The sequence below is a fragment of the Alosa pseudoharengus genome, unplaced genomic scaffold (genome assembly GCF_046254945.1).
Source record: "Alosa pseudoharengus isolate Yale_2024_CS ecotype anadromous, Long Island Sound unplaced genomic scaffold, YU_APseudo_1.1 YU_APseudo_1.1_scf_7, whole genome shotgun sequence".
Classification (NCBI taxonomy): domain Eukaryota; kingdom Metazoa; phylum Chordata; class Actinopteri; order Clupeiformes; family Clupeidae; genus Alosa; species Alosa pseudoharengus.
In genome coordinates, this window is record NW_027468859.1 from 18,539,031 (window position 1) to 18,551,924 (window position 12,894).

At 47.0% G+C, this 12,894-nt stretch overlaps 1 protein-coding gene across 1 annotated transcript in view; it reads right to left on the reverse strand.

Annotated features, from left to right (window-relative positions):
• The window catches only part of nkain2 (sodium/potassium transporting ATPase interacting 2), a 161,700-nt gene that overhangs the window by 87,748 nt on the left and 61,058 nt on the right, over window positions 1-12,894 (reverse strand). Inside the window, exons 2-3 of the mRNA XM_076272199.1 lie at window positions 12,308-12,445; window positions 6,922-7,002 (exon numbers count right to left, since the gene is read on the reverse strand). Coding sequence (XP_076128314.1) covers window positions 6,922-7,002; window positions 12,308-12,445 — 219 coding nt within the window. The remainder of the gene's footprint in view (window positions 1-6,921; window positions 7,003-12,307; window positions 12,446-12,894) is intronic.

Genomic DNA, 12,894 nt, shown 5'->3' on the forward strand with positions numbered 1-12,894 from the left:
TGAAGCGTTAGCGAGCCTCATCGGGCAAAATTTCATCTCGTTTGACTGGGCACATTAACATATGCCTACTGGTGTCTGCCTCAGACAGGGGCAGTCAGACAGAGGTGAGGGGGCGGGGGGTGGGGGGGGGTCACTGAGTCCATCTTGCTGCCTACCACTCCAGTATAAATAGCTCAACAGCAGCGGGCTTTGTGTTCGTTTTAATTACTTATTCAATCGCGGGCCACATCGATTCAAATAATAGAAAATCCAAGGTATGGATTTTTCCCTAAAAAGGTCGTAAACCTACGAGAAGGGGCCTGAAATAGACACTGACTGCTTTTCATGCAGAGCATGGAGGGCATGTATACCAAGTCCATTTATGGTAATGAAAATAAATAAATAAATACACTCCCCTCTTCCCCAACAATAGTGTTCTGCTCTTTGCAGCCATTTCCAGCAATCCTACTTAAGTTAAGTGCCTCAGTAAAGGCTACGATGGCCATAAACACTTCTGGGTTGTAAAGTGATGCCTGGTGGCAAAAAAGAAAACATGGTTGCCTTCCAAAAGCCCTGAATGTTAAAATGGTGCAGGAGAGAGAGGGGGGGGGGGGGGTTGCAACAAGCTGTAGTTTCAATCCAATAAACATGCCCCAAAACCCAGCCCCATAATCTGAATTAGCAGTGAACCCATCTGTCTCATGGGGCGAGGGAGGGGAGGTTGTTGGGGTGCACTCACCTGGTCAGTGAGTTATTTTCCACTGTGGAGGAAGAAGTGAGTGTGGAGTGTGGCTACTGATGGCTCCTGATGGGGGCTGGGGTGGGGGAGGATGGAGTGGTGTGGTGTGGTGTGGTGCGGAGGGAATGGAGTTCTTACTGAGCTCCAGCGTGAGCTGCCCTGCTCATTTGTTTCAATGCTGACAGCGTCGGCCATTCCTCTCCTGCCTGCTGAAATTGACTATAAATCACCTTATCATTTTCAGCTCTCTGACACTTTATCAGAATTGATCTGCACCCCCCCCCCTCTTCCTTTCTGCCTTCTCACTGTAGGAGAAGGCCAGTAGTGCTGCTGTCGAGGAGTTGAGGCCAAGGCCTGGATGTATTTTTTTGGCTCCTTGCACCTCAGGAAAGACACACACACACACCCACACACACACACACAGAGAGTTGAGAGGGTGTTGAAGAGGGACTGCCGGATGTGTCCGATGGGGAAAGTGCAAAGTGTGGGAATGACATTCTCTGTTCTTTGTGTGTGTGTGTGTGTGTGTGTGTGTGTGTGTGTGTGTGTGTGTGTGTGTGTGTGTGTGTGTGTGTGTGTGTGTGTGTGTGTGTGTGTGTGTGTGTGTGTGTGTGTGTGTGTGTGTGTGCGTGCGCGCGCGTGCGTGTGTGATTGTGTGTGAAAGAGAGAGAGACTACGTGTGTGTGAGTGTGTGTGAGAGAGAGAGACTGTGTGTGAGTGTGTGAGAGAGAGAGAGCTCTCTTGCGTCTGCTGGAAGCACCGGTGGGAAAAGCAGGAGCAACAGCCTGGCTGTCTGCAGCAAGTGGAGGTGCCACCACTGGCAGTGTTGTTTTGAAAAGTTTTATTTTACGACCCGCTGAGATTTGAGCGAATCCTGCAAGACAAGAGGTCGGAGTCGTCGGAGTGAGAAAAAAACAGAGGGAACATATAAAAGATATAAAGAACACAAGCCGCTACAGCGGGACTGCTGGAGTCAGAGGAGAAATAGGCACCGATTTCAAAGAAAGAGGAAGAATAGAGGAGAGAGAGGTAGAAAAAAATGAGTGGAGGAGTAAAACAAAAAAAGAGTGAGAGGAAGTGAAATAATTTACACAGCATTGTGTATTCCAGTGTTTGTTTGTGCAGATGGCGGTTCAGCAGTAGCCTGGATCTCAGGAGCCATGGCTGGCGAGGTGGCGTGCTGTTGTTCTTGCTGGCTCTCAGCTCAGTCTGGGCTAAACCATGCTGAACTGAGCCAGCGGCAGCAACCATGAAAACAGCACTGACAATGTATGTTAGTATGTTTCTTTGTGTGTGTGGGTATGTTTCTCTCTCTCTCGCTCTCTCTCTCTCTCTCTCTCTCTGTGTAAGAGCCAGAGAGATGCAGAGAGAGAGAGAGAGTGTCTCTCTCTCTCTCTGTGTAAGAGCCAGAGAGATGCAGAGAGAGAGAGAGAGTGTATGTGTGTGTTTGTGTGTGTGTATGTGTGTGTGTGCGTGTGTGTGTGTGTTTGTGTGTGTGCACGCGTGTGTGTGGCCTGTCTTCACCAAGATTGGAAGGAGCATTTTGTGGGCAGCTCTTCTCCCAGGGGCCCCAGATGCTCTTTATTTGCTTATAAAGTGTCGAGGCAGAATGGTGCCGCGACTCTCATTTACTCCAACCTGCCACCTCCACCACTCTGCATCACCTCCCCGCTCAAGTCTATCACTTTATCTGCCACGCTGTCGACACCACCACACCCTCCACCACCACCACCCCAGGCGTCACCTTGCAGGTAGCTGCCACGCCGGCTAACAATCTCCAAATGCGTTTCCGCGGGAACAGAGATGAGGTCACGGAGCAGGGGCCAGTAATTTGCCACTTCTCTGCCACTTTCGATAGTGTCAGGAGTGGCAGGTGGAAAAAGTGCAGAACAAGATTGAAAGAAATACATACAATCTTCAAGATATATTAAATATATATAAAATCCAACTGTGCACAGAGTAAGCGAGCGTTTGCTTAGATTCCAAATATAGTTGTTACATTTAAATATGATATCCTATCCAGATTGCAGCTTAATCTCTCCAGTTTTATTGCTTTGAGGGCAGCCGTGGCCCACTGGTTAGCACTCTGGACTGGACTCACTGCTCCCCGAGCGCCGCCGTTGAAGCAGGCAGCTCCATGCCCCAGGGGTTTTGTGTGCTTCACCTCACTGTGTGCTGTTTGTGTTTCACTAATTCACCGATTGGGTTAAATGCAGAGACCAAATTTCCCTCACGGGATCAAAAAAGTATATATACTTATACTTATACTATACTTTGGCTGTCTCATAAGAGGGCACTAGACTGGTCTGGGAAGAGCAGAGGAAACACATTCCGCAATGACAAATAGACACGGCACTCGGTCCCATTTATTCATCTTCATTTGTTTCTGGGTGTGATCTAAATCTAATTGCCTGAGCCAGACCTAGATCTCGCCGGATTCTTCCTTGCTTAAACACATTACCTCCCCACATTAATAAATCACTTGGAGCTGGGAAGCAATGCCCGTGAAATAAATCACGTTAACTAATACGCTATTACTTCGGATCCTAATTAAAGTGCCGGTGCATAACAGGAACAAGGAGTGAAATCACAGCCATGGAGAGGGAGAATGGAGAGAGGAGAATCTAACACCCAGACGACATGCCAAGGGAAGTGACTTGCCACGTTGACGTTGACTCTCTCCTCCCTCTATCTCTCTCTTTCTCTCTCCTCCCTCTCTCTCTCTCTCTTTTCCCTGAGGCCCAGTAGTGTCACAGTCCCTTTTCCTCCTCTCCTCTCCTCCACTCCGTCTGGTGGGGTTGGGACAGATATGAGTGGCAGCCATGCTCCTGTGAGACGAGATGGCCCGAGTCCTGCGGGAAAAGGAAGGTGGCGGTGGCGGAAGCTTCTGGCAACCGTGTCGATAGAGAGAGGGAATGAGAGAGGGACGAGGAGAGAGAGAGAGGGGGGAAAGGAGAGACAGAGAGAGAGGGATGAGGAAAGAGGGGGGGGGGAGGGAGAGAGAGAGAGAGAGAGAGGGGGACGAGGCCAGAGGCAGAGATGGGCATGATGGTGAAGGCCATCTCACCAGGTGCTGTGGGGAAAGCACCATCCGCAACAGAGGAGACCATATCAGCCATATTAGCAGTGGCATTCAAAAGTGTGTTTTGGCAAGCCAGGGTTCGGCAGTTTGTGTGTGTGTGTGTGTGTGTGTGTGTGTGTGTGTGTGTGTGTGTGTGTGCGTGTGCGTGCGTGTGCGTGTGTATGTGTGTGAAAGAGAGAGAGACTAAAGAGAGAGAGAGTCTACATTCTCTCCTAGTCTCTCCATTCATTTCCATTTCACTGAGATCGTCGTCTGGCTCCTCTCAATGTGCTTATGTTTCCCGGAAGGCAGGCCAATCAGCGATGAGAGGGGATGACATTAGTTTCTTATGTGGATGGCACTAGTTTCTTATGTGGATGATGTAGTGTCTTATGGGGATGGCGTAGTGTCTTATGGGGATGACGTTAGCATCTCATGGGGATGATATTAGCTTCTCTTGTCATATATTTAACATTGCTTCCTGACTACCAAAGCAGTTAATAATCCGTTTTTAAAGGTTAGGCAAAGTAGGAAGTAAAAAAAGAATCCCTGATCAATGTGATTGGTTAGGCTGGGCCAGTGATTTCAAAGTTAACACAGTTAAGTCTACGCCCATTACAAAACATTTCCCAATGGAAAGTACTCAGACTCTCTTCATGAGGTGAAACTAAATAGTGAGTCTGGTGAAACCAGGCTAGTCCAAGCCCTGTACAGTGGAAAATGTCTGTTTAAAACACAATTCACTGCTGTGGTGGCAGTGGTGGCAGCATTAGCAATAGCACAGAGATACAAAACACACTGCAGGAAATGCTACTTTAGTTCCACAAAAACTGGTGACACCTTCTAGCTTGGGAGCAGTACATGTCCTTTAACACTTCATGGCTCTGTAAGACACCTGTAGGGACTGCCAGACAAAAGAAGGCCAAAATGTCTTCTTTTTCTGAGAGCATGCCAACCTTTTGGAAAGTTTTTTCCACATGACAGACATGGAGACAAATGGCTCCATCCGTCAGCACCCCCCTCCTGAGATCGATGAGGGAGAGGGAGGATCTGCTCGCCTGCTGCCTCTAACGTCTCAACAGCCAGGCCACTCTGTCAGCCGGCCAGCAGATAAACACTCCCATGCCAGAGAGGCCGGACAGGCCGTCAGCACAGACTCAACAAGGTCTACATACACTTTTCAGAAAGCATGATAATCAAATATTCGCCATTATATGACATTTAATTTTACTTTAGAAATGATTAGTAGTAGTTGATGCATTAGTATTTTGCATCATACTGTATTCTATTTTCTTGTATTATTTGGTGCAAAAATACTATTTAATTTTAAGTCTGATAGACCTACTTAATTCTTGGTTGACAAATCCTTATCCTGTAAAGATGGGGACAGGATGGTGGTGGTGGGGTGCCTACACACCCCATCTTGTTGAGAAGAGTCTCTTGCTACGTGTGTACACACTGATATGAGCACAGATGTTCTTGCCAAGCCAGTGCTTTCCAAATGAGGCTGGTTTGGAGTCTACCAACAGATTCAAAGCTATGCAAACATAAAGAGGAGTGGGCGAGGATGAGGGGGATGAATGAGAAGGAGTGGTGTGTGTGTGTGTGTGTGTGTATGGGGGAGGTGTTGTGCCTGCAGCAGGGTTTGCCGTTTGGAGCTCACGAAGAACATAGAGGCACCACATCTCTCAGATCACAGGGGCTTGATCTGCCAGCGATAGCTGCTTTTCTGCATCTGCATGTGGTACAGCCATCAAAGCCCCTCGCACATTCACAAGTAATCTGCTCCCACTGTGACATCAACTAGGCCATTGATTCCAAACCTACAAAAACACTGTTACATGACTCCACCATCTAATGCCGACGGTTTACAACAAAACCAGAAACAACTTTAACATGACTAATAAACATAGAGATTGCTTGTTAAGTGTGACCACACCCTGCTAAGAATGCTGTTACCAAAAGGCAAGAAATGTGCTTGTTGCAGAGACTATTCCAAGCTAGGAGCTGTGTTTTGTCAAACCCTTTACGAGCTAAGATCTTAAACACCCAATACACGCCAGTAGGAAAACGACACTTCAAAGTGAGAACTCCATCTGTTATCTGTCAGGCCTGATACGATTTTTCGACGATGACAGGCCAGACATAAGAGGAAACTTAACCAGAAGCAAACTCACAAGGCTACTCCCCACCTCCAAATGCCAAGCACTCCAGTCGGTCTCCAGAGCCTACGCCTCGTTTCACGACAACAGAACACAAACTCAAAGACAAAAATGATTGGAAGTGTTATTCAAAACGTTGTTTGCCTAGGACTGTTCTGGAGATGGGATATCTCTTTGCTCTAAAATAGATACACAGAGCAATTCAGTTCCTACAATAGATGTTTCCTGTTCAGGATAAAGCAAGATACAGAAGCAGTTAATGTCCTACATGCTTGCACTAAACAACTTGGCAAGCCCAGCCATGTAGAAAAACTTTAAGAGATTTTTACCCTCTACCCCATTTATCGCAATGTAGCAATCACTGCATGCAAAATGAAAAAGTGATGATAGAGACTGCTTGATGGATTCGATAATCAAGTTACAAGGTTGGTTTGCCTTTTAATTGGGTACATTATTTGACATTTTGACATTTTAATTATATTTTCTTACATACATGAGCAGATGACGGATTAGAGAATAAATTAGCCGTTTCAATGAAAAAGAGGCATGGGAGATAGAGGGGGAGTAAGATGGCTGAAAATGTAGATCCTTAGAGATTTGCATCCAGAGAGCACTGCATTGCACTATGCACTTGGCAGACACCAACAGGGTGAGCCTTAAATATTCTCAAAAAATTCACACGGATTCATTTGCAATTATAACCTTTTGGTGGCTAAAAAGGCACAGTGAGAGAAGAAATGCATAAAAAAAAACATCTCAGAGAGAAATATAATAAGCTCCCGAATGAAATAAAACTAAAATTGCTTCCAGTGGACCAACCAAACCATCAAAAATAAAACAGCAAACAAATGTCATCATTCCTTAAACTGAAAAAAAAAAAAAAAACACCCAGCATGACACAGTGGAATTGAACGATTTGTAATTAAGTGAGAGATAGATAGCGAGAGTGAGAAGAAATAATAAAAAAAAAACGTGATTACCTTGGAGAGGTCTCCTACTTCCAGGTAGAAGCAGATGATGAAGACATTCCAGGTCACCCACAGCACGAGCCAGACTGCATACTGCCGGGGGGTGGGAGGGTGGGGACAGGAAAACAGTGTCAAACAGGATTAAGATTACCGACTCACATCAAACCCAGAGATAAAGAAACAGGCAGCCCCAGACATCAATATCAACATCTTGAATGATTCAAATGCCCCCCCCCCAGGTCCCAAGCGCCCCCTCCAAAACACAGGGGTTGGGAGGCGTTTTATTCTTGTTTTTGTTATAATTCATTTTCACATGTCGTTCACAAGTCTGTGCCCATCTGCAGCCTCTGCGGCACTGAGGGGATGCCAGACATGTGATGCCCGTCTCTGCTGGCATCGCTGCTGCGGGTCCCAGTGTCTACTGGCGCTGGTGCTACTCACTGGAGGTGTGGGAGGTGTGAGTGCGGCCCTCTTACTCAAGCATTACAAACACATCATCATAAAAGGGAAGGAAGACAACGTGTGAAAAAGAAACGGCAAATGCATACAACATACAAACACACACACACACACACACACACATACAGTACACGCATGCCACGCACACACATACACGCACATGGACACACACACACACACACACACACACACACACACACGCACACAAACAGACATGCATGCATGCACATACATACACACACACACACCCACACACACACAAAGGGAAGTGTTGAGGATTAGATGTAAGTAAGAGATGCAGCGAAGGATGTCATACCTAACGATGGTTGGTTCATTTACTAAACCTCTCTAGTATGTCCAAAGCATAATACCATGATACCACATCAGTGTTTGATCGGTGAACAAGCCGAAAACAACACCAAGCTTTCAACTCGGTCAGCTTATTTAAAAATCAATAAACCACTCCATTGACTCTCTGATTGGCAGAGATCTTCATATGGGATGGGATTTCTGTGCACACAAGAAGCGGCACGTGGACAGTTCAGTTGGGAGATACCTGTCGTCAGGAGAGTAACGCCTGCCTGATCCACTGCACACCCAGACAGGTGGTGGCAGATGCCAGGCTCTCTACACGAAACAGAGACATATGGGAGCAGGCGCCTAACGCAACAGCAGCTGAGCATGTGTCTATGGGTGGACACACAACACTCAGTGACTGACTGACAAACTTATAATTAAGCAAAAGCATCAGTTCCATGGTCTCTAGGTAAGCTATTACAAGAACATACTAAAGCAGTTTAATGAGGGAAGTTTCACTAATCCTTACAGGATATTCCATATTAGCAACAAAAATAGCAGAAATCATGACATCTGATTCACATTTAGACACTGATAAGTAGATTTATATGATATATCATGGAATGACTTGCCAAAAAACCTCACCCCTCACTATAGGCCTCATGTACATAATGTATGTATGCTATATGATATACCTCATATCGCAGGGCATGGCTTATATACTGTGTATGACATGCTAATCTGGTTTACTAATTTCATTACTGTGGAAGGCATGGAATGGTGTTGGGCAGCATGAACTGCCCGCCATACAGACACACACACACACACACACACACACAACACAGACATACTGTAGTACACACGCACATACATGGTGAGCCCTATGCTCCGGCAGCCTGGCGATGATGCGCCCTCAGTGATCACCAGTAGCTCCACCAGTATATTTCTCTTACAGGTGACACATCATGACCATGAGGCCCAGATAAAACATGCTATCCACGCACCATGATAGAGCCGCTACCACTCCAGACTCCCAGAGCTGCTGTTAGGAGGGGGGGGGTGGGGGCAGCTTTGATGAATCTGAGGGCAGGAAGGGGGGATGGAGGGAGGGAGGGAGGACCGTCTGGTGTCACACTCTCAGTGGGGGGAGAGACAACTGAGGGAGGGGGAGCTCAACTGGGGCGAGCATGGATGTGTTTGTGTGTGTGTGTGTGTGTGTGTGTGTGAACACACTGGGTGGGACCCACCGGAGAGGACTGATGCACCTTTAACAGAACATCCCCCACCACACACACACACACACACACACACAAACACACAGATACAGACTCTCTCTCTCTCTCACTCGCTGTCTAACAAGCACAAATACACACATACAAACACACACACACACACACACACACACACACACACACACACACCACTATCCCAGATGGCCTCTGTGTGAGCGGAAAACCAAGCATGGTGATCTGTCACACTGGCAGCAAACCATCTCCTGAATTTTAAAGCCCACCATCTAACACCTTACATATGTGGGTCTGCGTATGTGTGTGTGTGTGTGTGTGTGTGTGTCTCACTCACTGGACATACGCTAGTTTCTCTTTCTCTCTCTCTCCCTCTCTTTCTCTCTCTTCTCTCCATCCTGTTCAACGGAAATCTGCTGGGCGCCACAGGCACATGTTGCAGGTCAGTAGTGCACACATCTCTCCCGGCTACGGCACACCGCACAAGACATGGCGTGTGTATGTGCGCGCACGTGTGTGTGTGTGTGTGTGTGTGTGTGTGTGTGTGTGTGTGTGTGTCTGTGTGTGTGTGTCTGTGTGTGTGTGTGAGAGGGGCTGACATATCTCCTGTCTTACACGCGGCTGGGCATAATCAGGAGCCTCCCACTGCAGGACGGCTGGGTGGGCGAGGAGCCCGGGCTGAACCATTGACTTCAATTAAGTGCCACGACCCAGCCAGGGGTGTCTACTGGTGCTCCAGGAACACAGACAGGGGAAAGACAAGAGAGAGAGAGAGAGAGAGAGGAAGGGCAGAGAAAGACAAGATGAAAGAGAGAGAGAGATAGAGAGGCGGAAGAGAGAGAGAGAGGGCAGAGAAAGACACGACAAGATAGAGGAAGAGAGAGAGAAAAATACATGACATGGCATGAGCGAAAACAGAAAAAAAGACAGGAGAAAAATAAAGCGGAAAAAAGAAAAAAGCTTGCTGGGTTGGGCGGGGATGTTTGGAGAAGTGTAACACACCAGCTGTTAACGACCACTGACAGACAACGCTCTCGCTTCCTCACCACTCCCCGTCAGCAGTAACAAGGAAATGCACAGGGAGACCCAATTGAGCAGGTCATCAAGCGTCGGAAACACTCTGCGTACAAGAAGTGGGTGGAGGACAATCTCTCTCTCCCTCTCTCTCTCCCTCCCTCTTTCCCTCTCTCTCTCCCTCTCTCTTTCTCTCTGTCATTTTATGTGCTTGACATGCTGTCTTGCTGCTGGAGGATTGGAGGGGGTGCTGAGTGGAGGTGGAGGAGGTTCATTTGGATGAGGGTCAGGGACTGGGGGGTGCCATGTTAAATTACAATAAGGATTCATCCGGCCTGACAGCATCAACCCAACGCATATAAGCGAGAATAATGCAAGAAGCCCGGCCATTTATCTCCACGAGTGTGTGTGTGTGTGTGTGTGTGTATGTGTGTGTGTGTGTGTGTGTGTGTGTGTATGTGTGTGTGTGTGTATGTGTGTGTATGTGTGTGTGCATGTGTGTGTGTGTGTGTGTGTGTGTGTGTGTGTATATGTGTGTGCATGTGTGTGTGTGTGTGTGTGTGTGTGTGTGTGTGTATGTGTGTGCATGTGTGTGTGTGTGTGTGTGTGTGTGTGTGTGTGTATATGTGTGTGCATGTGTGTGTGTGTGTGTGTGTGTGTGTGTGTGTATATGTGTGTGCATGTGTGTGTGTGTGTGTGCATGTGTGTGTGTGTGTGTGTATATGTGTGTGCATGTGTGTGTGTGTGTGTGTGTGTGTGTGTGTGTGTATATGTGTGTGCATGTGTGTGTGTGTGTGTGCATGTGTGTGTGTGTGTGTGCATGTGTGTGTGTGTGTGTGTGTGTGTGTGTGTGTGTGTGTGTGTGTGTGTGTGTATATGTGTGTGTGTGTGTGCATGTGTGTGTGTGTGTGTGTGTGTGTGTGTGTGTGTGCATGTGTGTGTGTGTGTGTGTATGTGTGTGCATGTGTGTGTGTGTGTGTGTGTGTGTGTGTGTGTGTATATGTGTGTGCATGTGTGTGTGTGTGTGTGCATGTGTGTGTGTGTGTGTGTATATGTGTGTGCATGTGTGTGTGCATGTGTGTGTGTGTGTGTGCATGTGTGTGTGTGTGTGTGTGTGTGTGTGTGTGTGTGTGTGTGTGTGTGTGTGTGTGTGTGCATGCTCTCTCTCTCTCTGCCTCTATTTCTATCTGACTTGTCTCGATTCTCTCTCTCTCTCTCTCTCTCTTTTCCCATGTGTTCAATCGTCTTGTCCAGCCAGCAGAGCAGGGCAGTGGCTCCGGCCGTTCATTTATCAAGCTGCAGGGACGCTCGCGGAGACGCTCGCAGAGCCGTAAAGGTGATCTGGTTCATCTCAGACGAGGAGACGAGGAGACGAGGCTCTTTCAAATGTCTGACACTGATGGCCACGTCCATCACAACATCGATATCACTCCCCGAGCCAGCAGACCAGTAAAGAAAGAGAGAAAGAGAAAGAGAGAGAGACAAGAGACAGAGAGAGAGAAACAGAGCGAGAGAGAGAATGCCTGGGGTTTTAAATGTCTGTAATACCCACCATGACTGAGAGCCTGTCACAACATGGAGATTTATTTTCTGAGGGATCGCTCCTAAAATTACACTTTATTCCTGACTGACTCCTTTATTTTTGTTTTGTGTTGAAGGCTTTTTTCCCCTCCCTGGACTGCAGAAGGCTGATTTATTGTGGGTATCACGTACCGGCATCTCGGTTAAATACAGGAAGGCTCCTCCACTGTACTGTAAGGTGAGCTCCTGTGCCAGCATGCAGGGGCATTTATTTGTTTTTAAACACTCAGAGTGTTTGACTGTGAGTCTCAGCAGCATGTCAGGTGGAGGTGTTAGGTAACATTAATCTCCAAACAGAGCGGAGATGACGGTAAAGAGGATTGGCGCTTTTTCGCATGACCCGAGGTTCAGTTCACAGGAGAAGCTGGCCCCCTTTTTTAGGCTTGCATTGAAAGACTGGGATACAGACATGATTACAGTAAATACATGCTAGGTTAAGGCTGCTGCCTTGAGCAAGTGAGAGCTATTCTGAATAGAACAGAAGAATCAAATTAGGCAAATGTCAACTAGATAGGGGTTGTTCAGTGGTTATAAGTTCATATAATTTTATATCATATCACAACATATTTAACAGTGATTTCCATGCATGTTAGTGGAACATGTTTTGCATTTTATTAGAAGTGTAGCATGATGCTATACAGCAAGAGAGAGTGACGAAGAATGAAACACATAAACACACAAACACACATACATACATACACACACACGCACGCACGCACGCACGCACGCACGCACGCATGCACACACATATTTTTGTAAGCCGCTGAAAAGTGCCTGTTGACCAGGCTGGAAGAAAATCTCACCCCAGTGACGTATTTGGGTCTGAACTGCACGGTCCCGAAGAGTCCCAGGATCACTGTGATGATGTGGATGAAGTTGGTGAGGATGGGCGCCCACTGGTAGCCCAGGAAGTCAAAGATCTGCCGCTCCAAAATACTGATCTGCAGGGACACACAACAACAAACACACTGTCATTCAGGCACACTCCTGTTAAGATACTGGTATAGGGCAGGTTTCCCAAAACCATAGTTGCTTACTAAGTTAGCAACATTGTCAGTTGCAATGTAATTTCCCAATGCCAACCAACTAAGTTGCTAACAGGTTAGCAACTATGGTTTTAAGAGACGCACCCATAGTCTATAGAGAACATCAAAAATATGGTTTGAATCAAGTGTTTGAGACAGCTAGTATTATTCACTAGCACTAGCTGCTATTTGGGGACGTCTTCACAGCACAGGATTAACAATGAGATGCATGTCCAATTCACTCGGGCCGCTGATTCACATTTCATTTGAGCATAGATGTGAAGGGGTGTTCGCTCTCTTTCTCTGTCTCTCTTACTGTGTGTGTGTGTGTGTGTGTGTGTGTGTGTGTGTGTGTGTGTGTGTGT